The 25408-nt window shown below is 46.7% G+C and overlaps 1 protein-coding gene across 2 annotated transcripts; it reads right to left on the minus strand.

Moving 5' to 3' along the window:
• Window positions 1–961: 961 nt before the first annotated feature.
• LOC100018631 (3-beta-hydroxysteroid sulfotransferase-like) lies at window positions 962–24064 on the minus strand. 2 transcript variants are annotated; one of them, XM_056825495.1, is made up of 6 exons: window positions 23641–24064; window positions 11720–11928; window positions 9748–9892; window positions 8988–9082; window positions 5872–6052; window positions 962–4979 (listed from the first exon to the last, which is right to left on the minus strand). In XM_056825495.1, the coding sequence occupies exons 1-6, from the start codon at window positions 23759–23761 to the stop codon at window positions 4861–4863; spliced, it is 870 nt and encodes a 289-aa protein (XP_056681473.1). In that variant the 5' UTR covers window positions 23762–24064; the 3' UTR covers window positions 962–4860. The 2 variants fall into 2 exon arrangements, with proteins under 2 accessions (XP_056681473.1, XP_056681474.1); XM_056825496.1 differs by having other exon boundaries at window positions 966–4979; window positions 9748–9874; window positions 23641–24057.
• Between the last annotated feature and the right edge of the window lie 1344 nt (window positions 24065–25408).

The raw sequence follows: 25408 nt of genomic DNA on the forward strand, positions 1-25408 counted from the left end.
ATAGCGTCCATTCATTACTCTTCACTTTTCATTACCCCAAGTAAGGTCACACAGGGCTGGCCGACCCTGGCGCTGAGCCTTACAGTCGGTTGTGACAAAATACCCTCAATCTTCTTAACTTTCCTAAATCTTTTCTCTACTGTGACTAAGTCCAGCTTTTAATAGCAACTGCCTTGATTTTTTTAAAGCCACGTTCCTCCAAGGATTTTCAGAAAAGCCTCTTGATCAGCTCTGCTCTGGCTATCCCTGATTGCCTCTCCACACCTTCTTGATCAAGATAGCTCATGTGATCCTGGCCCTGCCCACCCTGGCTCCTGTTCCAGCTCCTGCTCCTGGCCTTTTTCTTGCTCATGTGGCCCACCTGATCCCCGGCCCCAGCACCTATGGTCTCCGACCCAGATTACTCATTGCCCCAGGCTGCTGGTAGCTGCCCTTCATGCTTGTCTTCGGAATCAAACACCAGCTGGTAAAAATGGGAGGGATTTTTCCTTAGGCTACAATTAACCTCCATGTGGTGGCAGGGGACCACAAGGGGGGACAACAAGGAGAAGGAAGAGACTTTTCCAAACAGGAAGTTACAAGCATGGCTTATTTCAAAGGGAAACTTCTGAGTGCTCTGGTACTTTTATTTATCTCACCTGAGATTCAGGAGAGAATTTCAACTCCCTGCAATACTTTGGCCCAATTTGAGATTCCAAAAACCCACCCTCACTATGGGGGAGCAGCTCAGTGGCTCAGGGAATTGAGAACCAGGCCTAGAGATGGGAGGTCCTGGGTTAAAAATCAGACACTTCTGGGGAAACCACTTGACCTCCATTGCTTATCCCTTACCAATCTTCTGCCTTCTGACAATAGGCATCTGAATGGATAAAAAAAAAACCCAACAAACTTTAAAGACACTGGAGGTTATATTTTTAAGACTTTTCAGATTCCAATGTTTCATAAAAATCTCTATATTTTATTGCATTTTGCTGATTGTTTTGTTTAAGATTTAATTTTGATGGTTTTAAGTTCATATATTAATGTATTCAATACTATTCTGTTACACTGAATCATTTTAATATACTGGGTTTTAACTACTGTTAAATTCTGTTGCTTTTCCCCTATAACTATACTGAACAAATATTATTGAATAAGCCCATATATAAAACCAGCCTTTTTCTGTTTTGAATTTGTAAATTGTCACCAAGAGAATAGATGGACTTCATCAGAACTGGTTACAATTGTATAACAAACTTTGGAAAATTTAATGAGCTAAATATTTCAAATTGATTTTAAGGGGTCTTTAGATGTGATTTTTAGAATTGGTTTTTAACAATCTCTGGTCATTTTGCCTGCCCCTAACAGGAGGTAAGGTCTATTTTCATAGCTGAAGTGAAGTACAAATTTAATCCTCCCCTCCCACATTTATAAAAATGTAAACAGATGGGGCATCACAGTCTCATACCAAAGGAGCTGGGAAGTTAATCCCATGGAATTGTACCCCTAGAAGACTCCCAAAAGAGGAGCATCTCTCATTTATAACTCTTCAGCTCACTTTACCCAACATCAACAGTACAGGGGTTTGGTTTTTTCCTAGAATCCTCTCCCACATTTTTTGTAATGATATCTAGATTTCTTGATGATGTTCTAGACCCAAATGAGTTTTACTTTGTTTAAATATGTTTACCAAGGTTGAAATATTTGCTACACCTGAAAAGTTTGTGACAAGTATCCAGTTTCTTTAAATGTCATACTGCAGACTCATATAAAATATGATAGTGGGTTTGTTTGCTATTGTATTTAACTGGGCTATTGAAAATTTTGGGGATATTGATACCTACATATTTGTACTACTGTTCTTTATAAAAAAACCGTTATCTTTTAAAATTCATTTGCTCATCCTCACAGTGGATCATGGCCAGGTATGAAGAGGAAATGGATCTCATTTTTTGTGAGAAAGCCTTCTATTCGATATTTCCTTAGCTGACACAGTGTGTCAATGGTTATAAGCTATATTTTTGAATTTAAAAACTCTTTTATTATTATATTTTTCTTGCATGTGCAATATACTATTTCCATCTTTTGTTTTTTCTCTCCTTTTTATATTTGAAGCATATGTCACCAGTATTAAGATTTTCTTTAACTTTTTTGATTTTGCAGTAATATAAATTTAAAATATATTTGCTATAATGTCAATGCATTCCCCAAAAGTGTGCAACTATAAAAATGTTGCCACTAATTGTTTAAAAAAAATTATGGGACTTTGCTTAATGATTCTGTCCGATTCCAGGACAAGATATACAAAAGAGCCATTGCACAGGGTCAAAGAAGCACAAAACTAAACCTGAATAGTGCCAAAAAGAGCACACAGGAAATATTAATGTGGACTCGAGGTTGCGATGCTTGACATATGTTAAGTCATAGGAGTTCCTTGTATCTACACTCTTTGTGAAAATACTTACAGACGAGTATCTCAAATTTAGCTCCTACCTGGCTCCTATAATCTAGTCCCTTTTCTGTCTTTCATATTGTGGCAACTTTCTGTAGTACTGGTTACTGACTAGGTAAATGCTTACTTGCTTATATCATTTTAATTGGGCCCTGATTCAAGGACTTGTTATGGATTTATTTTCCCTTTACTTGGAATTTTTACACAGAATACATTGATAGTCTATATTTCATCCAGAAATTATCTTTTTTAATTTGGATTTTTTCTGATGTCTTTTTAATTTCTCTTGCCAATTGATTCATATACTCATAACTCAGCCATGCATCCCTAAGTGATCCCCATGTTTTTCAATCACCCTCTTCATGGGGGCAATGTACAATTATTATTATTTTATATTGCAAAGTTTAAATTCCTTGAGAGAGAAATTTTAAGTTAAGAAACATCCTACCTCTCTGAATCCAGAAACTGATCTGTTTGGAGAAGACACCATGAAGATGCCTCCACAGACCACAAGCTGCACAAGAAGATCAAGAATGAATTTTGGGTGTGGTTGAGTGAACATTTAATTTGTATGTATACTCTTATGCCAAAGGGGACTGCCTGCCCCCTAACTGGCTTTTTGTCAATGTGCCTAGCAATCATTGGTTTTGTTCTCTTTTCCTCTTATCCTCATATTATTGTAATCTTTAAGTTGATTATGTTTCCATGATCCTTTTGGGAAAACTGGTTTCCAATACAATCACGGGGGGGGGGGTAATGTAAAATGGAGATTTGAACCCTGGACTGCAATCCCCAGAAGTCCTTGGTACTTCCCAGAACTCCCTATAATTTCACCTGAGTGAGAGAACACAATTTAGTATTTAAAGTACTCTCTGCCTCCCAAGCGCTCTCTTCTTCCACTTTTAAGAACACATGTCTCTCTATGGCATGCAAGATGTAGTAAGTGAATGTGAATGGGCTAATCAACCCTAGGCACGTGCTTTCCTTATTTTGTATTTCTTTATCCTTGATTTCTAATAATCTTTCATAAACCTCACAAAATATAATATTTTTATCAGTGGAGACTAATCTAATTTTTACACTCCTACTGTCCTCATGTACCCCACTGCTCTTTTCCTCTTTTGAGGCCTTTTCAGGCTTTCTTACTGAGCCATATTCCAGTCTTCATTCCCCAAGGAATTCTCCCTTTTATCTCCATGCCGATGCCCTGGATTCTTACTGGTGAATTTTCAGCATACTCAGGCTCCTCACATTCGCCATGCTGCTGCTTGCCCCCACCCATTCTCATGGTGCACAATCCCACAGGACCACCCTCCTCCCATGGTGCCCCCTCCAATGAGGACCTCGGAAATATAAGCAAATTAACCCCTGCTTTCCTGGAGCACAAGCATCAGACAGGTGCCTTGCAAGAGAAGAGCATTATCCTAACCCGCATCCCCATGCAAGTTAGCTGGCTTTTCCTTAAAAGGTATTGAGTTATCCTAGTGACTTGGCCAGCTCAGGCTGTTGATACCCCTTCCTGATCACCTGATTACCAAATGCTTATGTAGCCACTTGGCTGCTGGGGACGACTGGCCCAAGGGAGTTCCAGTCAGCTGACTCAGATCAGCCTGTCTTCATTCCCCATCATTGTTCAATGTCCTGCCTCATGGTTACGTGTTCAGGGCTCTGCCAGTGCCTCATTCTATTCAGCCAGGCCCCCAGCTACCAAGATAGCAGACTGTTCATGTGCCCCAAGCACCCCATGACCCCCAGCCTGGCCTCCACTGAGGAGAGTCTCCCCTGTTCGAAGGTGAACTCTGGGAGCAGAGTGGAACTCTGCCATGCGGATTTGGTTCCTTTGGGCCATTCCTTTACTCAGTCTGCCCAGGGCGCAGATGTCATCCTTTATCATCTCAACTTTGGCCGGCACAGGTGGACGTTTTGTCCCTTCCAGCATGAGACTCTTCATGCAAAACAAACCACCAGAGAAGCGCCCTTGTCACCAGCCTTCTTTATGTGCGATTTGCCCGAAAGCCGGGAGTGGCCTAGAAACCAGGGATTAATTGTCATGCGAAAGCTGGCACTTTGGAAAGTATTTGCCATGAGCAGGCCATGGTGTGATTCTCTTTGTTTCCCGGAGGTGAGCTGGGTTAGGGTTAGGGTCATTGATTGGAAAAGAATGACAAGGACAGAAAGGGTCATCGGCCTGAAGGCAGCCTCCAGGGCTCGTCTGGCAGAGGGCCAGTCATCGGCTCAGTAATGGATGCTCTGGGCAACTTTTCCTCTAGGAAGAAGATTGGACGCCCAGAATCTCCAACGCTGCTTTTCTCTTTGCTAGCTACATAATAAGAGGAGAGAGCAGGAAGTGGGGGAACAGGGATGGGGAAGAGCAGGAAGAATTCTCTCTGCCTGCAGACGCTATCTGGGTGGATTGGCGAGGGCCCGAATCAGCACTGATCCCACGGGAACAGGTCTGGCCCCAGCCCCGCCATCTTCTCTTGGTACACCTTGTTGAATCTTTCCAGCTGAGTCACTGTGAAGTGGTTTTTCCAGTCTCCACAGGTTCCTGGAACAAGAGGAAAGAGGGCAACAGGTTCCAGGGACTGTTCCTTGGGGATCCTACCCTTGTAGCCTCCTCTCCCTTCTACAGTGGCCCAGGAAAGGAACGCTTGGACTCCCTTTGGTCACTGCCACTTCTTCCCCTGCAGCCAGGGAGCTCTTCCCTTCACGCTTCATCATTCAGGGGGTGGGGGGGGGGTGAGTCTTTCTGACGCTACCTGGAGCACAGCAAGTGTATTAGCATGTTGGTGTACTGATGCTGTCTCTTGTGTGTTCATGAACCAGACTCTCCAAAGGACAAAAGAATCCCTCTCTGCCACAGGGTCCTAGCTCCCACCCGCTTACCAGGTCACCTGGAGGACACCCTCCTCCTCCATGATTACGTGCTTGTCCATTGAGCCAGTGTGAAATCCTGGGTCATGTCACGTGCTCATTAGCTACCTCCCCAACCACATGCCTGGATTGTCCAATAGGAAGCTTGGGAGCCCGTGGAGCTCAGAGGAGCACGCGGGAGCCCGTGGGTTGGAGCTCTTTGTTCTTTGCTCTGTTCTCTCCCTCTCTCTCACCCTTCATCCATTTCCCCTCAGTCTCCCCTCCCCTTCTCAGGGCCCCCCCACGAAGACGTGGAGTAGGAACTGCAGGCAGCTCCCACGTGGCCCTTTCCTCTCCCGGAGGGCAGCTTTGCTTGGATGCTCGTGTGACTGACCGCTCAGTAGGTTAGTGCATGGGCAGCCAGGATGGTCTGTGGCGGAGATGGAGCAAACCCTCGGCTGCCTTCTTTCTGCCCTCCTGCTGTGGGATTTGCATTCTCTAATGCTGTTTCGAGGGGCGCCTTTCAGCTGGAGGTGGGTGGCGACTGCCTATTTAGCCGGCTATGGCCCTACGCAGCATCCCCTCACCCGTTCTCATGATGTGCATGGTGAAAGGCTCCACGTGTCCTAGGTCGATGGGCTCCATGACTTCCAGCATGTGTTTCTTCATGACTGGGAAGGAGGCATTCTCTGCCACGGAGCCGATTTCTTCCTCACTCAGCTCCTGGCCCAGGAATTGGCAAATCTTCCCGACGCTGGTCTTGAGATCCTAGGGAGAGACACCAAAGCGGGCAGTCCTGGGAGGACCAGTAATGGAGGAAGCCAAGAAGGGCCAGGAAGCAGCCCAATAGAAGAAGGAAGGACAGAGAAAGCATGAGGGAAGCAGCAAAGGAATGGAAGGGGGGAAGGCGGCCCCGTTGGAAGCAGAGCGTGAGGAAGACATGGACAAACAAGGCTGTTCGGATGAGAGCCTGAGGGAAAAGATTTGACAGGAAGAGAGAAAAAGAAGTGGGGGGGAGGGGAGGGATTGCAGTGGGAGCTGGGGGCAGGCCGGTGGGTGGCTGGTGAACAAAAGCAGAAGATGGAACTGAGCGCACTCTTCGGGGTGCTGCGCTTTTACAATGGGAGTGTAAGGAGCACTAATGGGGCAGCTGAACTAAGGAGGACTTCCAGGGGTGAAGATGACCGTTTTCTTGTGGGCGACGTTGGGACATGAAGCATCCTGGAGGAAGAAGAGCCTGGACGAGGTCAGAGCAATGAAATAGAGGAAACGAGAAGACCTGCGGCCTCTGCTCCTACTTTCTTTTGCTTTTCTTCTGGTCTTGGTGGGCGGAACTGGAAAGACCAACTCAAGTGAGGAAATCACCCGAGGGTGTGAGTGGGACGGAGATGATCTGAAGCCCAACAAGAAGGACCGCGCGCCCTTGCTTTCTTCATCCTCATTCTCCTGGACCTCTCTGCAGCCTGAGACTCCTTTAGTCCCTCTGCCTTTCTTGACACACTCTTCTCGCTAGGTCTCTGTGTCACCCCACTCTCTCCTGGTTCTCCTCCGACCTGTCCTGAACAGTTCTTCTCAGTCTCTGTTGCTGGATCCTCCCCCAGAGCTGGCCCTCCCATCCTAGGATCCTAAGTGTCCCTCAAGGTTCTGTCCAAACCCTCTTCTCTTCTTCTCTTCTCTTCTCTTCTCTTCTCTTCTCTTCTCTTCTCTTCTCTTCTCTTCTCTTCTCTTCTCTTCTCTTCTCTTCTCTTCTCTTCTCTTCTCTTCTCTTCTCTTCTCTCTCTCCCCCTCCCTCCCTCCCTCCCTTCCTCCCTCTCTCTCTCTCTCCCTCTCCCTGTCTCTCTCTCTCTCTGTCTCTCTCTCCCTCTCTCTGTCTCTCCCTTTCTCTGTCTCTCTCTCTCTCCCTCTCTCTCTGTCTCTCTCTCTCCCTCCCTCCCTCCCTCCCTCTCTCTCTCTCTGTCTCTCTCCCTCCCTCTCTCTCTGTCTCTCTCTCCATCTCTCTCTCTGTCTCTCTCTCTCCGTCTCTCTCTCTGTCTCCCTCCCTCTCTCTCTGCCTCTCTCTCTCTGTGTCTATCTCTGGGTCTCTCTCTGTCTCTCCCTCTCTCTCTGTCTCTCTTTCTCTGTCTCTCTGTGTGTCTCTCCCTCTCTGTGTGTCTCTCTCTGTCTCTGTCCCTCTCTCTCTCTCTGTCCCTCTCTCTCTCTGTCCCTCTCTCTCTGTCTCTCTTTCTCTGTCTCTCTCTGTGTCTCTCCCTCTCTGTGTCTCTCCCTCTCCGTCTCTGTCCCTCTCTCTCTCTCCCTCCCTCTCTCTCTCCCTCTCTCTCTCTCTCCCTCTCTCTCTCTGTCTCTCCCTCTCTCTGTCTCTCTCTCTCCCTCTCTCTGTGTCTATCTCTGGGTCTCTCTCTGTCTCTCCCTCTCTCTCTGTCTCTCTTTCTCTGTCTCTCTGTCTCTCTCTGTGTCTCTCCCTCTCTGTCTCTCTCTCCCTCTCTCTCTCTGTCTCTGTCTCTCTCTCTCTCCCTCCCTTTCCCTCCCTCCCTCCCTCCCTCCCTCCCTCTCCCTCCCTCCCTCTCTCTCCCCATTCATTCCATCAGTTCCTACTGACTCAGTTACCAGGTCTATGCTGCCGATCCTCGAATCTACCTTTCCTTTCCCAGTGTCTTTGCTAACCTCTAATCGTGCTCTCCAAGGGCCTTTCAGACACCTCAGCCTGCATGTCCATTAGATATCTTAAACTTAACATGACCAAAACGGAACTCATTATTTTCCCCTCTTGAGCCCTCCCCGACCCTTTCCTTCCCCATGGCTGTGAGAGCGGCCCCGTCCTCCCAGTCCTTTCCCTTTCGCCCTACCTCTTCACCCGTCTAGAGCTGGGCTTTTCAAGGTCTGCCAGCTTCATCTTTGCATCATTTCTCCTTCTTGCCCCCGACACTGTCACGTCCCCACCCCCCACCCCATCCCCGACTGTCCCCATAGCCTCCAGGTGAGTCTCCCAAATCGCTCCCCACTCCAACCCGTTTTCCGCTTCGGCACCAAAGTGATTTTCTTAGAAGCACAGGGCAGATCATGTCACTCCTCACTCGATAACCTCGACTTACTCCCTTTTATTTCCAAGATCAAATGCCAACTCCTGTGCCATGTGAAGGGCTTCGCCACCTCCTTCCTTCCACCTTCAAGCCTTCTTAAGCTTTTCTCCGCACAGCATTCTCCTTGATCCAGGTCCAATGGCCTCCTGGCTGTTCCATGGACACAATCCTTCATCTCTTGCCCTCGGCATTTTCTCCGGCCAATCTCGCCCCTGGGATGCTCTCCTTTCTCTCTCTGCTCTGTGACTGAGCCCCCAACAGAAATGACACCTGCTACAGGAAGTGCTCCCCAGGCCCTCTTAATCGCGGTGCTTTCCCTCCGCTGAATGTCTCCAATTTGCCAATTCTGTCGCCTATCTGTGCGATCTGGTGTGTACGGAGTTGTTTGCATGTGGACTCCCCATTGGCCAGGGAATTCCTTGAAGGCGGGGACTTTCTTTTGCCTCTCTTTGTATCCCCAACACCTAGCACAGTACCTGGCTCTCAATCAGTACTTGGCGACTGCCGGAGGAACCTTGCAGACAACTATGTACAAACAAGATAAATGGGAGATCACTGGTAAAGGGGGAGCCACTAGCACTGATGAGGACCCCTAGGAGAGACTGAAAATGGGGAAAGGACCTTACCTGAATAAGTTCTTCATAGGTAAAGAACAAAAACTTTTCTGAATCTCTCATGGGCAGCCATCCTTTGATGTGGTCAAACCAGGACCCTAAAACAGCTGGGAGGGAATTGGGAAGGAGAGATGGGACCCCAGGCCATTTCTGTGTCCCAGATTCCTAGTTTGCTTACATGGCCCTGGGTGCTGGCTAGGAGGGGAAGCATGGACGAAGCAGCTCGATATATTCTTCCTGCTCCCCAGATTCCAAGGAATCTCACCCAATAGAAGGCTCGCCTGGAGAAGGACCATGAGAAAGTCCCTGGGTGAGCTTGGGCCAGAGGTCAGCCTCAGAGTGAGGGATCTCAGCCAGGCTGGTGGATGATGATGGAAACGTGAAAGCGGACTCCCTAGAGGAGTTAGCATTTGACCTAGGCCAGGGAAGAGGTGCGGTAACATGGAGGACCTGCCTGCCAATGCAGTGCTTGGGCTGGTCTCTTGAGATTCTACTCCTCAAAAAGGGCATCGGCATTCGATTCGAAAGACATTGGTTCAGTATGGCCAGATTTTCAAATTCTACGGCCATGCAAAGTCGGGAGAGGCCCCTCCTGAATGTGGGCCTCCTTATCTCTTCCTTAACAGCAGGGTGACAGTACTCATAGCAAGAGGACGGGCCCAAATGACACAAACTCCTTCATTATGATATCAAGGAAGGTGGGGAGAAAGAAGAGAAAGGGGAGAAGGAAGGGAAGTCAGATGTGCTTCCAACATTCCTCCTCCTCACTCACGATTTCCTTGCAGGAAGCTCTCAATGATTTGCTCAAAGGAAAACAATGTCTGGCAAAATGGCAGCTGCCTTTGGAAATGGTACAAAGATGTGATGATATCCCTTGGATTCCTGGCAACGTAAATCATCTGAAAGAGAAATGGGAACTGTGGGAAGTCAGCACATCCAATACCCTTGCTTATGAAGTGTCTCTGGTAGGGAGAACATCAGACCTGCTCCGTGGAGCTGTGATCTAGACACAGTGCCTAGAATGAATTAGGCAATTAATCAGTGTTATTGATTGACTAACTGACTGATTTCTGGCTGTTCCTGGTACAGGGTAGATTTTTCCTACCAGCTTTCCTCTCCATTTATGAGTAATTGTTGAGTGGAATGGATGACCCACATGGGTACCATACGTCTCCTGTGGGCGGGTGGACGCCCGTATACTCGCTGGGCGGCTTGCTTATTCCCGCCTGCTCCACTTGACAAGTCTACTTTCTCAGAGAAAAAGGCCCTCAGACTTAGTTCTACTCAATGAGCATGTAAAGGTGATTCCGTTGTCAAGAAGTATGTTCCGCCATTTGCACCTTAGTTCTTGAGCCCGTACCAATATGTCGCCATGTAGGTAAAGCGGCTCTTCCCAAATAGGGCACTATTAGGTAGCAGATATACTCACTTGCTTAGGGAAATCCAGGGACTTACTATTTACTGACCAAAGCTCGGAGTAAAGGAACGAGATCAGCGTGCCCAAGGAACGCATTTACTTAAAGTTCCGGCAAGAACTCCTCTGGCAGGCGCATTCCCAGCTCCCCACTCAGAAAAAACCAATGTGTGACTGCTCTTTACAAGGAATATTTCTCTGTGAAGCCGTTTTCTTAGGGTCAAGTTTTGAGCATCAGCCAGAAGTCATTCACGTAAGGGCCTCAAGGCGTCCCTCTGGGCTGGGACCTTTGGTCCTCCGCGTCGCAGGCTTTCAGAGAATCCTGGCACCTCCTTATCCTGAAGGGAGAATTCTCTTAAGCACCTGGAAGTAAGAGGTTCCCAAGCCGAGCAAACTTTCATCCACCAGGAGAGTGGGCTGCCCTTCTCCCGTGACCGTGACGAAGCAACAAAGGAGAAGCTCAAATTTCAAGCACCCACCAATTGGGATTGCCAGAGAAAGCTCAACGTATGAACTCTCACACCAGTCAGGAGGAGGGCGCATCCCCTTAGAAACGCATCAAGGCTGGCCGAGCACCTTTATGAATAAGAGGCATGACCCGGGACCTGTATTTTGTCACTTATGTTGAAAAACTTAAAATGTTCTTCTGGGGGATATGGTCTCGGTCACTTTTACATAATATTTATGTGAGACCCAAGAGTCCATATCGTATCCCCCAAAAGGAGGAGAAGGACCAAGAGGTGGAAGAGGAAATGGCCAGGAAGTAGCTCCTAGTGTATAGCCTCAGTTGTCCCAGTTGTAACTTGCCCCCATGGCTCCTGGCCTTCTCCTCTAGGGTCAGGCAGAGCAAACCTCAGCCTTCCTCCACGTGAGGCCCTTCAGATACTGGAAGAAGAGCTATTCTTTCTCTATCTCTCCCGAGTCTCTTCCTAGTTCTCCTCATTCTCCTACTCAGCCTCTCCAATTCCTATCAAATTTGCTTTTCTCCAATTTAACCTCTGGCCTGCTTCCAAAGCCACCCAAGTCAGCTTCCTAATTCCATCTCCTTTTCATTTCTCTTCATTCTCATGCCCTCCCACTGATTCTTACCCACAGGACCCAAAGGTCCCTTGGTTGCCAGAAATTGGAGTGAGCAGTGACATAGACAGAGGAGCCCATCAGGTAGGTTACTGGGGCATTGTGGAAAGGATGGAGAGGAGAGAGCATCCCCTGTCTCCCTTCTCCGATCCCTGAATTCCTATGGAATAAGGACCAGGAACGGAGCTCCAGCTTCTCTCCATCTCATCCTCCCTCCAATGCCTAGATGCCTGTTTCCTTCTCTTTTGCTCACCTTGGCCTTGCTGGTAAAATAGGCCTTAGGGAAGAGATGGATTGGGAGATGGGAAGTGAAGAGCCGTGGCTTGGCCTTATCCTTGACCATTTCTACAGCATAATTAATCTCTACACAAGCAGAACGTTTCCACATAGGGGAAGACTTGACCCAAGTGGGATCCCCCTTTGAGTAGATCAGGCTGACGATCTCAACCATCCAGTGGGTTCCTGCATGGAATAAAAAGAAAGGAAGAGTCTCAGGAACATTTCATTCACCAAATCAGTCCCTCAGGGGCAAGAGAGATATCAGAGGCATCAGTCTAGCCCATATCAGAATAAGCCAATGAAAGCCTTCTAGGGAGGGAGGGAGAGAGGGAAGACTGCCTAACTACTTGGGACAATGCCATTTGCTAAGAAGTTTTTGCAAGCAAGAAGCTCAAATCTGCCAGATAATTAGACAGCCAGTCATTCAACAAACATTTATTCAGTCCTTTCTGGATGCCAGAAAGTGGTGAACTCTAGGAATCCAAGGGAAGGCAAAAGCACAGCCCCTTCCTTCAAGGAGCTCATAGTCTAAGGTGAGAGGCAACATGTAAGTAACTCAATTCAGATGAGAGGCATACGCCATCATTCGGAGGGGATCTCAGACAGGAAGGCACTGATAGCTTGGGCCACTAAGGAAGGTCTCCTGAAGAAGTTAGAGTTTGAGTTCAGCCTTGCAAGAAGCAAAGAGGCAAAGGTGAGGAGGAAGGACTTTCCAGGCTCTGGGGACACAGTCTGTACAAAGGTGAGGATTCCAGTTGGAAGAGGTCAATCCTGGATCCCAGGGTTCATGTTGTCCAGAATCATGTGTTGGCCTGGGCCACAGGTTAGAATTCTGTGACACATACTCCAATTAGTAGGCCTGCATGGAAGCATGCATGAGAGATGCACAAGACTGAACGGTTAAGACTGAGATTCCTAAGCTATAAAGGTTAGAGAGAACTTGGGCACAGAGATGGGAATAGGAAGTGCATTCTGAGCTTAGGGGACAGCATTGGCAAAGGCTTGAAAGCAGGGCACTATGGAACATTCTAGGGGTGGGGGCGAAGAACAATTTGGCTATAGCTTATCATGTGTTCAATCTCATTATTGGGTCTTTTATGATATTTCTACTGAGTGGTAACTCAGATATTCTCTTAATAATTGCATCTTCTGTATATCCTGAAACACAACTGGTGCACATATCAGGAGAATTTCTTTAGTAAATTCTCCCTCACTGAGTGCTTTTCCATGCTGAGCTATGAAGTGAGCAATGCTCAAACTTGCAGATGTTAAATTTTGTAGTCGAGGCAGGGCCGTAATGGCAGAAGCCCTCCTCTTCCCCCCCCACTTAGGCTGCATAGTCAAGGTCGTGGGTTGAACTGTGTACAACCTGCCCAGCTGTGTGCTCAAGGTTGGAATAGTCAGCAGAGGGAGGTGCAGTAGAGGATTACCTCCTCTTTTCTTTATTTGTCTTTGCTTAAGATAAAGTTGTGGATTTGTTTGTCTTTGCTTCAAACAAAGATGAGGATTAACCTTTACCCATCCTGGGACCAAGGATGGAACAGTAAACATGAAGGATGCAGGATAACATTTATGAAGGGCAAATTGCGCTTAGGTGGGCGCCTATCCCCTTGTCTGCCCCCCTTCCCCTTGTTTGGATCTGTAATAAACAAAGGATGTGGGTTAACCTTTGAACACCTGCCTATCCCTGGACCAAGGTTAGGGTCTCTGGGATGAAGAGTCATCAATTCCTGTGGGTTTTGTCTAAGTAGTCTTTGCCTATAAAAGTTCTGTGTGAAGCAAATAAAATTGGCACTATTTCTCTCTTTTCATATAGTGTCCATCTCTTCTCTTGTTACTCTTCATTTTTCGTTACCCCAAGCAGGATGTCACAGGACTGGCCGACCCTGTGGATGAGTCTTGTAAGCCACAGAGTCTCACAAATGGCGCCCGGACAGGGACTTTCATTCGTAACCCCGATTCCTTTGCTGGTCATGGGATGACGAAGAGTTAACAGCTTTTGCCCCGAGACTGCAGCTCGGATGGGCAGAAGAATCAAACAGAGAGAGTGCAGTATTTGTGGGCCTCCTCTGTTCCCCAACTTTTTCTCTCTCTCTTTCACTTTTTAGTTTAAACTGTCCCCTATTAGGGACCCCCTTCCCCCCATTCTTTTCTTTTCTTGGAACTCTCCCTTCAGTTCTCTTTGGAGAACCCCCGATGCTGTGTGCTGGTCATGCAAAGTTTTGACAGTATGGAGATCCCCTCGGTGGTCAGTATACGAGATACTCTAAGGGTGAGAGGGAAATTATAATTTTTCTTTAGAATGGATCCTAAAACACTGATTTTTTTCCTTTCAAAGCATGCTTGTCACAATGTTGTGTGTTTCTGTTTTTGGTTGTCTTTGTCACAATCTCATCTCTGTGTATTCTTGAATTGGACACTCACAAAAAGAAAGAGTATAAAATGGGATAGTTGCAAGATTGAACTTGTCTGTCAAAAACCCTCAGCAGAGGACAAAAGCAAATACCTGTTCAATGATTTTTTCTTCTTTCTTCCTTTGGATGGGCCCCCAAAGGAGCAAAAAAGAGAAAAATTCAGAGCAGAAAAAGGGAGATTTTTACTCCACAATTAGAGGCTATTTTTCACTTAAGATTAATCCTATGGTTTGATGTAAGCAATTTGGGAGTATTGTTAATGATTTTGATATGATCTAAATTTAATTTTGTGCAACTATTTGTCAGTTAAATGTGAAATATGAATCAGATTTTATTGAGCACAACAAAACTCCTGGTTAGAAGTTTGTTTTATTAAATATTGCTATGCATAATGGTTTCAGTGAATTTGAGAATTGTCTAATGTGGCTGATAGCCAGCCGGACACAGAGAGGGAATATTTTATTCTATAAGGACAAAAAATTGCACCGGCTACTTTATAGATATAAAAGTCATCCTGTTGTTGAGAAGAACTTATTCTGGAATTTAAATTTGGGATTTTTTCAAATCAGATTTATTTTCATGCATGTGCTGTCAGGAGTAGCAACAAGAAATCATATGACACACAAGAAGTTTAAGTAATTAATCTGTTCATGGAATTTTATAATACTAGTATGAAGAATTTGGTATTTTGCAAGAGAGAATTTCTAAATGATGTTTTTGATCAAGGTTATATGAATTGTTTTTAAATGTGAAAAATGCATAGGAAGGAATTTGTAATCTAGAGATGAACATGTATGTATTCGGATACCAAATGCTGGAAGTTAGTGATGCTGAGTGAATACAGAATATGTCTGCATTTGTATTATGAAGAGGATTAAGTTTTCCACCTAAATAGGTTAAGGGTATGATATGCAAACTGCATGTCCTTAACAAGACCAATTTAACCAGCCCTGAAATCGAGAGGGCTCGTCATGAAGACTGAATACAATTCCATATAGTGCCTTTCCTCTACTTACAATAATGGTAAAGAGGGGAAGCCAGAAGAAATAATGAAGTAGTCCCAATAAGAGAAAATAATTAATTGAAGTAGATAAAGGAGATCTATCCCTTCCTAAGTTTTTTTTTTAGGAAACAGACCCAGCCCCCTCCCCCTCAGGAGGTCAAACAGTTTTTGCAGGCTGCAAAAAAGACTCTAATTAGCTGAAGGATAAGAATTAGGAGGGTCAGGTAACAAAAGGAACTTCAGGAATATCAAAGCGGTCCGGCTGGAATGCCAGGAAACATGCAGCTAACTAGGGAAGTGATTAAGTACATGTGGAAGAAACCAGCCTGTTGTCCGAGGACAAACTAAGGATCTCTGACCTCACACAGCTATGTCTGTGATAAGGTCTGTTTGATTGCCAAAGAAGAACCTGTATGGGAAGGGCAGTAACTTGATGTCTTATAGCCCATCTATATAAGCTTATAATTGAATCTGGGGGTGTCTGGATTCGTTCTATGAAGTGCTCCACTGCAATAAGAGTAATGAATAGAGATACTAACTGATATAGTTGGAATAATGTTGATGGAATTTAATCAGGTGTGTGATAATGTTTTGAGCTACAAGAAGACTAAACTGGAGGTTCTGTTCTACTTTAGACAGGTTTGAGAGAAGTGCACGTAAATGCTTTGCACTTCAGTTTGGTGACACTGAAACATGCTAAAGGACTTAAAGTTATTTGGAAGTTGTGGGGTTCAAACTAAAATCCACTGAGAGTAAATTATTATGAAGAGGGTTTGATGCATTCAAACTTTTAAATTGTAGTAAACTCACTGGTTAAAGAAGGATGGGACAAGGCTGTTAAGTAATAAAACGTAATTGAGCCAAGGAGCCTTAGGATAAGTTGCTCAGAAGCTATGAACCCCTTCCTTGCACACAGGAAGGAGAAAGAAGTTCCACACTGATACTTGGGGACTGAAATAGGGACCTCAAAGAGGTGACAACCACTGTGTGATAGGACTTAAGAGGAGGGTATTTTAATTGTAGATTCGGAGGTTTTAAGAGGCTCAAACAAACACACGTTGCCAGCCCCGTCTGACCAAGTAGCTTGTTTGAAGCTGTGGAATCTTAGTGCAAACATTCCCTGTCCAGAATGATGAGATTATTCAGCCAACAATAAGTAGCTTCGGCCCTCCATTCTGTAAGGCTGCACTTTCCTGCTCTGCACATCGTCCACTATATGGATGATATTCTTATTGCGGCTGAAGGTGAATCCCAAATAAGCAGGTGCGACAGTCAGTTGGAAATTACCTGGCAAAAATACCATTTAGCCATCGCTCAAGGAAAGATTCACAAAACACGTCCTGCACTCTCTCGAGGGGCTCAGCTATAGGCAACAGCTGTTGTGCCTCACAAATACAATAAAGAAAGGACTGTCTTAATGATGATCAGAAATGGTTAGGTGACATCAATTGGGCCAGGCAACATTTATTTCTTACTACATTAGAACTGTTATTCACAACACTGGAAGGCAGTTCTGACTTGAATTCCCCTGGAATACGGACACCCGAGGCCTCTCTTGCTTTAGGGATGGTAGAAGACAAAGTGAATCAGGCTCCACTTAACTGTATCCGCCTCCATTCACCGTGGAAGTGACTCTTTTTGCCTCTTCAATGTTACCAACAGGTGCCTTAACTGAGAAACAGAGTCATTGAATGGCTACGTCCAAAAAGCAATTTGGGAAAGGCTTGACAGAGTTCTGACTGTCTCATAGCTCAGTTATATGGAAGGGCTTAGAGCATGCGGTCTGAGGTTTAGGACGGGATCCTCGAGACATCCGGGGACCCATTGCTAAAGAAATACCACAGAAATACTTACAAAGTCACGACGAATGGTCTTGGCTATTGGTGTACCCATTGCTATGACCGCCTGCACTCCACAGGCTTATTTCCTTTTTGTCACCACATCCTGTTGTCTTTCCTCGTGTTCTAAGAGATCGTCCGGTATCAGGACCTAACGTTTACGTTGATGCGAATGTTCCTTACGAGGCAGGCGTATACGGGACGGCAGCTCCCCTGTCATTTTTACCCTCCTTTTCTTCTACCCAACAAACTGAATCAACAGCTGTTTGACCAGCCTTTTGGTTACTTCAGGAGCCTTTACTCTAAATAAAAAGTGTCCTCATTGTGTTCCAAACCACCCCCCAATGCATATTGCTGTGAATCCCAGAGGCTTAATAGTACAAATGGATGTGACCCATGAACGGTCCTCTGGACGATGTCAATATATCCACGTCACTGTGGATACTTTTCCAGGATTTTTATGGGCTTCCTGCTTGATGGGAGAAAGAACTTCTCATGTTATCAATCACTGCTTAATGACTTTTGAGATGGCCGGTCCCCCCAGAACATTAAAACAGAGAATGGACCTGCTGATACTTCCACACTTGGGCTATTCACCTCACAGGTATCCGTACAATCCACAAGGACAAGCTACTGCGGAGCGCAGTAATCAAACACTAAAAACATTCCTTTTAAACAAAAAGGGGGAGACAGCACCCCGCATCGACGATTGGCAACAGCTGTCCATACTATCCATAATCTGATCTTTGCTTCCAATAACATCCAGTGCTGGAAAATGTTTCTCTGCATTTTCCTAGGAACAGAATTCAGGCACCGCCACTCCCGGGCTCCCTGCCTGCCCCAGAACAACAATCTGTCATGTGGAAAGCCGATGATCAATCCTGGCAAGGCCCCCACCCAGGGGTCCTGCAGGCTGGCTGTGTTGGTGTCTCCACAGGTGAAGACAGAGTTCGGCTCCCTCCTGCCGAGTCAAAGAAATGGACCCCAAAGAGAAGGACAAGGAGAGGACGCAGGAAGCCTCGCAAGGAGCCTCGACCACGTCTCCATGAGATGCTGCCTCTTCTGCTTCTGTTCCAGAACAAAAGTGCAGCTCCTGGAGTAAAGAGACGGTCTTTGGGGAACAACCCCCTTGGGTAGAGTATGTCGGCATGGGACACGCTTTACTGGAAGTCATCTTCTATACACAAACTAACTGATATTCCTGGCATTTACCATTGGGAGAGACAAGCTAAGGACAGCAATAGGCCAACAACTGGTTTGTGTCTTTCAACTGGACTGGACTGGTTGGGGCGCCCCAGTGGGCCTCGCACGAGACCATCCTGCCTGCCTGCCCCTCAGATCATTGCAGGCGCCTTACTATGGCCATCCTGACCTGTCAGACTCCTTCTGGACAGGACCTTGTCGTGTAGACAAAGGGGTAAAATAGGAAGGTCACGGCCAGCGGCAATGTCTAGGTTGGCTGCGGGAACCTTGTGATAGTACTTGGGGACCACAAAGACCTGTTTGTCCTTCTGTGATGGGATGTGAACAAGGAGACACCGTTAATATGTTTCCGCCCTCGCTGTCGTGCAGATCTAAGAGGGCGTCACGCATTCATTGGACAAACATGACCTGGGAGTCTTGGCACGACGACACAAGGCGGATTGGACAGAAACTGGACTCATAGATTTCATGACTGTTTTAGAGGCTCACATGTGTGGGTGACGCCCGGAGCTCGTCGGTGACGCTCTGCTACGTCACCCAGACGTTGACTGACTACGGACAGACAGCCCTGGCGTTGGATAAAGAGAGCGTGTCTCCCTGTGTGACTGTCACTAATACTGGGAACGTCCAAACACCAGTGACTAGAACTCCTACATTGGACACTCGAGCTAGACACTCAGGGGGATGGTATCACCCACCGGCAGATGGAGCAATGGAGAAACTGTCTCAACTAATCAGCCCAGGAAGAGAAGACGCACTTCTTGCTTAGTTTTAGGAATTGTAGCCCTGATAGCCGCCATAACAGCCACAACGGTCAGTAGTGTATCTCTAGCACAAAGTGTAGCTCATGTACCGACCCTGGAACATGACGCGGCATACTTACACGGGCTGGCGCAGAACGTAGCCCAGGCTTTGCACTCACAGCAGGATATTAATACAGGGTTTTTATGCTTTACAACAAATATCTAAAGAGGTATCGTTGTTAACCAGTCAAGTAGAAATTTTAGCTATCAAGGGTAAATTAAGGGGTGATTATCGCTATTCAGCCTTTTGCCTCCTTCCTGTTAAAGCTAACACGTCGGATGCATTCGAAAAAATTAGAAATGATTTACAAGGTCTTTGGTTAAAGAGTAACATCTCAGAGGACATCCAACAACTGAACCGTATCATTGATGAGATGGACAAGTCTTTAGCTGAGGACCTTCGCCCCGAACATATCGCTGATTGGTTATACAATTGGATTAAGTCAGGCCAAAGCTGGCTGTCTCCTTTAGCTCAAATGAGTATAACCATATTGACTTTCACACTGTTCATAGTTATCTTAGCGGTCCTTCTTCCCCGTCTGTTCCAACTCTTTTGTCCAGCTTGGGCAAAATTGACCGGACTTTGGCCCTGCACAGATCACTGTTGCAGAACAAATAGGGGGAATTGCAGTAGAGGATTACCTCCTCTTTTTGTTATTTGTATTTGCTTAAGATAAAGTTGTGGATTTGTTTGTCTTTGCTTCAAACAAAGATGAGGATTGACCTTTACCCATCCTGGGACCAAGGATGGAACAGTAAACATGAAGGAAGCAGGATAACATTTATGAAGGGCAAATTGCGATTGGGTGGGCGCCTATCCCCTTGTCTGCCCCTCTTCCCCTTGTTTGTATCTATAGTAAAGGAAGGATGTGGGTTAACCTTTGAACACCTGCCTATCCCTGGACCAAGGTTAGGGTCTCTGGGATGAAGAGTCATCAGTTCCTGTGGGTTTTGTCTAAGTAGTCTTTGCCTATAAAAGTTCTGGGTGAAGCAAATAAAGTTGGCACTAGTTCTCTCTTTTCATATAGTGTCCATCTCTTCTTTTGTTACTCTTCATTTTTCGTTACCCCAAGCAGGATGTCACAGGACTGGCCGACCCTGTGGATGAGTCTTGCAAGCCATAGAGTCTCACAGGGAGGATTGATAAAGGCTGTGAGAAACTGTGAGAGACTGTGGGAAACTTGTTTCTCTGCCCTTGTTTGGAATCCTCTCAGTTCCTCCTTGTGCCTGGCAGGTAATGTCATGAATTCCTATGAATCTGCCCAACTATTGGTTCCTGCTGTTGCTGGGCTGTAACGTCATATCTTCCTGTGGTTGTAACCTATATATGCTTTGTTTGAACCCAATAAACTTTGTCACTATGCATTTCATATAGCATCCATTCGTTACTCTTCACTTTCGTTACCCCAAGTAAGGTCACACAGGGCTGGCCGACCCTGGAGCTGAGCCTTACAAAATTTGCCTTTTACAAACTTAAGGATGGAATTAGATTGGCTCTTGTAAAGGTGTAGCTGCCTGGAAATGTATTCCTTCCTTCCTTTCCTCACTTTTTTTCAAGAGCTGGGAATGATTAGTTTCAAAATGTCTATTTATATTCCACGTTCGGCTTATTGCCGTTTCAGTCCATGGAACTCAAAATGATCTGCCATTTTTTTAATAATGCCATACAGCTCAGTCCGTGTCTCTTGAACAGGTTGGCTACTGCTACTACCACTTCCTTTACTTCACCTTGGTTTTTTATTTTGGGGTTCTCTATCAGGGGGCAGTGACAGAAGATAGAATGATAGCTAGCCTGTTAGCCCTGCAGGCAATTAGGCGTTAACTAGCCTAACTGACCACAAGATGGCACGTCTTTTAGGAAAGGGCAGGGTTAGTAATCAGAAATAGGGCTGGAGTCTGCACTATGCTGCAAGATGACGTTCCTTAGGCAAATTAAGATGGCTGCCACTAATTCTAATGGTGGCAAACAGCACTCCCAGCCTCCCCTCACTTATGTCAGCAATGAGGGTCAATGAGAAATCCACAGCACCCCGGAACGGTAGATTGGATGGTGGTTGCTGTGGCTATGAGGCTGCGGGTAATGGCGATCACAGGGCCCCCAGAGATGTGTCCCCCATGGCATTCCACTGCTCCCTGCTCCGCCGGCTGGAAGTGAGGTCAAAGATCCCCTAATGGCCTAACCGGAAGTCCCAGAACTGAACGCTCTGTGCCGGAGTGTTGTTGTTTTGGCCTACAGACCTCCAGCACAGAGTGTCTCCCCTACATTACAGCAAATGTTTTATCCTCGGCTATTGTGCCTGTCCGTGCAGGAGCCGAGGATGAGCTCGACTTGTCTGTATGCAGCCCCATGTGGCCTCAGGTCATCAAAAATGGCTGCGTGTGTCAGTGCTGACCCGTGTGTCATAGATTCGCCATCACGGCCCTAGAGGGAAGAGCCAAGAGCAATGAGGGGACATTTCAGAGAGGAAAATCTAACTCTGATATCAGTAAAAGCTTCCTAACAACTTGCTTGCTCCAAAAGTGTGATGGCTGCCTGCGCGGACTTCTGTCTTTGGAGACGTTCAGGCAGTCTGGAAGGTCTCTGGTATTGTTGGGCAGAGCAGGGTAGATTCAAGGTGTTCTGCGGTGGTTCTGGGGTTGCCGTTGTTGGAAGTATCCTGGTCCCTGCTGTGGACACTAGAAAACCTGGGGAGACTCGAATCCAGAAGGATCTCTCCGGAAGCTTCCCAGATCTTGAGAGCTCTCCAAAATCAGTTATGGCCTCATGGTCTTCTTCATAAGGACTGCGAGTATTGGACTGGGGGCACACTTTGGGAGGTGGGGCTCATGAATCCAGTGGACTCATTTGTGATGCAATGGTGAGGCCATGTTTGGGACCTGGCCTGCCTCTGCCCACGCGTGGCATGCTCATGCCTGACTTTTCACATCAGGGTCCCCAAGAGCATTGGAGGATGTGGGGCCCCATGACATTTCCCTCCTGAGAGGGCTGTGTATGTGGATGCAGGTGTGTACGTTATGGTTCCATGGTTGCTGTTTGATTCTGAGCCCTCCTCATTGTTACTGCACTGTCCAGGAGACACACCAAAGGCCATGTCCTTTCACCCAGGAGCTCTTGTGAGAGGTATTCACTGAGGAACCTTTACATCAGCCTCTGAGTAGGCAGAAAGGCATTGTTGGGACAGCTCCAGGAAGCCCAGAGGTGGGAGGACTGGGTTAGGCTAATGATGCCAGACTCTCTTGACAAGACATGAGTCCCCATCACTGGGGCGGGGGAGCTAAAGCTTTGACCTGATAACCTTCTCAGGGGGTTTCCATGTTCTCAAGGATGCCTGCTGGGGAGGGACTGTCTTGGGTGGCCCCCAAGTTACTTCTTTCTAGGAAAGTCTATGATTTTCTGCCCACCCCATCCTTACTCCCGACACTGGTATGGCACCCGCAGTTTTCTTTGGTACAAGTCAAAGGCATTCCACAGGCATTGAAGCAGGAAAATTCCTTTCCTTCCTTGCATTCTTGCAGTGCTGAGGAAAAGGTGACTTTGGGGATCAGGGACTCATGATAAGGAAAGACCCCCAAGAGAACTATTCCCTTGGGTTCTCCCCTAGATTTTGAGGTGGACACAGAGATAATGTCCTGGTTACGCGTTGATACCATTGGGTTGCAATCTAGGACGTCTCCTTGTCCCCTAAACTCCATTGGTCACCCCCTGTGTCTTTGGGACACAAAAACATCACTCTTGTCCCAGTCAGGTGACAAACCACTTCTGCCTGACCTCGCACCATCATCATCCTTTCTCTAGTCACGTAGTACCTGCTGTCAAAAGGGTGTAAGCAGGCCAGAATCCATCCTCCCTGGGAGGCAGTGCACCACCTACACTGTCCTCCCAGCCACATCAACATGCATTCCAAATGAACCAGTTCCTCTTTTTACGTCTAAGCTAAGCCATGGAGTCTTGCAGGGAACAGAAGGAAGGGGCAGAGTTAGTAGGAAGAGTGAGAGGAGAGCAAGGATTGTGAAGGAGGTCTAGGGAACCGATGCAGATGCAGTGGGGCATCATTGTGTCCCAGAGGCGACCACCTGGCTTTGGAATCCTGCCTCGGACTCTTAGAGCAGTACCGTGAGCTCCCCGAGGACGGCATCCTCACTCCTAAGCTGGGGACATTAGTTGCATGATGGCTCAGAGGCTTCTTGGGAGAGTGGGAGTTTCTTGACAGAAAATGGGCTCATCATTAGATGCAGAATGGCCTCACTTGGAAAAGTCTCCTGACCCTTCTACAGCCCTTGTCCCCAAGGCTCACTTGCTCCCCATCCTATTTTTCCCCTGCCACTAACTCCATCCTCGTGACCCACCCATCATTGTTGTGGAGCTCAATGCTGCCCTTATTGTCAAGGCTTCCCCTGTGGTAGAGCTCGCTGTTCCCCTGGGTCCAGGCTAGCCCCACTGGGGGGTCCCAAACACCTCTTTCCCAGAGGACTCGGGACAAAATGGAATTCCCTCTAATGGACAGGCTAAGCTAGCTGGAGTCTTAAGTGCCTTCTTTCTCGAAGTTCCGAGTCTTGGGGTGGGGAGGAACAGCAGAAGTCTCTTCCCTTCAAGCCTCCCTCCTCCACCCCTGCTTCCCCATCCTGCTACTTACCTGACTTGGGAAAGGTCACTATGAAGACATCTTGGTCTCCAACCTCAAGCTCATCTCGCGTTCTTTGGATTTTCTCCATATCATAGAAATGGGGTGGCAAAAGTCTCCCAGGCGTCTCCATGGGGGCTTCTCCCAGCTGGGTGACTGCTCTCTTTGGGCTCCTCCTCACTTCTCCCCCTGGTTCTGCTTCCCTGGCTCTGACCAAGTTCCAGTGAACTCTGGAAGTCCGGGAGAAAGGTCAGAGATGGGGGAGTGTCAAAGACAGGCAAGACAGAAAGCTGAGGACAGAAGAGCTATCAATCAAGGTGACAATTCCTTTGGAGTGTTCCCAGGAGAGACAGTTGGAGCCAAGCCAGCAGCTGAACTGGGCTGGACTTACTTCTGGCCTAAGCTGAGAGACCCTGGTGGCTTCTGGACCTGGGGGAGAGGCTTTTGAAGTAAGTTTCAGCAGCTTGTGGCTGATGGTGAAGACCCGGACAACTAGTTCTGACGTTAGTTCAATGACTGCTTGGATTAATGGGTTACTGAGGCAGGATGGTGGGAACCAGACAGAGAGAGTAGACAGAGTAGCTTCAACATTATTGACCACAGAAGAGACCAGGGAGGGAAAGAAGGCTGCTGGGACAGTTAGCTTCGGGAAAGATTAGGGGTCTTCCCAGCTCACCATCCTTCCTAATCTTCCTGAATGTCAACTTTAATAAAGCTCTTTTTGTTAACAACAAGTCAGATAGAACTTGTTGGTGAACTCCAGGCTGGAAGGCATCCATCTTGCCCTCGGGCCAGGAAGGAGCAGCTAAACAGCAGCAAGGCTCAAATAACCTTATTACTGGTCAAACTTACCATTTAACAGGTCTTGCCTTAGAAACTGCCAATAACGCACTGAAAGGAAAAACAGTTTTTTGCTGTTAGGACCTTTAGAACCAGCTTCTGTAGTTAAACATTTTGATTCCTACCTGACTTTTACAGACTATTATTAGAAGATGCTTGGTGTCTTTGTATCCCATTAGAAACAATTAAAATTGGCAGACAGAATCAGTTAAGATTTATCAGAAAACATCCACTGCAACTGTTTATTCTGATTATTTATTTTTAGCTTCCCTGCCCTGCCCTCCCCCAGGTTAGATACTGCCTAGGATCTACCCATCTACACTGGCCACATCAAAGACAACACTTTTTCTAAACATGTGGCTCCTTTGCCTGGCTGATGGTTCTTCAGATAAATTTACCCCAAAGGGGCTTGCCCTGTAAAGGAAAAATGAGAGTGAGAAGCAAGCCATCCTTTGGAATGTGACAGGAGGGGGAGTGAGAAACTGTTGAAAAGAAAGGGTCCTTGTCCTCTGAACTGTGTTGGGTGAAGAGCAAGGACCTTGAGCTTTAGATCCCAACCTGTGGAAAAGCCTTGCCTCCATTTCCCTTACCCAGAAGAAGAGACAAGATTCCTGAATGTTTGGCAGTATCCACTAGAGGAAGAACCAGACAACAAGTGCTGCTGAAAGGGGCTGATTCCTTCAACTTCAAGGGGTCCCTCTGAAAATCCTTTCCATCCCTTGACCTTCCCAAGAAGGACACTTGCCATCTGTTTAGTTAGGATAGAGACAGTTATTAGGGAAGAAAAGAAAGATAAACTGAAAGGGAGCCATTTTGACTCAGCTGAAGAAGAAGCAAAGAAGACTTGTAGGGTCTCCTATTCCCCAGGCTTCATGTTTATTTTTATACCCATTTTTTGGCACACAGATATATTACCTAACCCACATGTCTAAATAGACTT

Source organism: Monodelphis domestica, chromosome 4, assembly GCF_027887165.1.
Source record: "Monodelphis domestica isolate mMonDom1 chromosome 4, mMonDom1.pri, whole genome shotgun sequence".
Taxonomy (NCBI): domain Eukaryota; kingdom Metazoa; phylum Chordata; class Mammalia; order Didelphimorphia; family Didelphidae; genus Monodelphis; species Monodelphis domestica.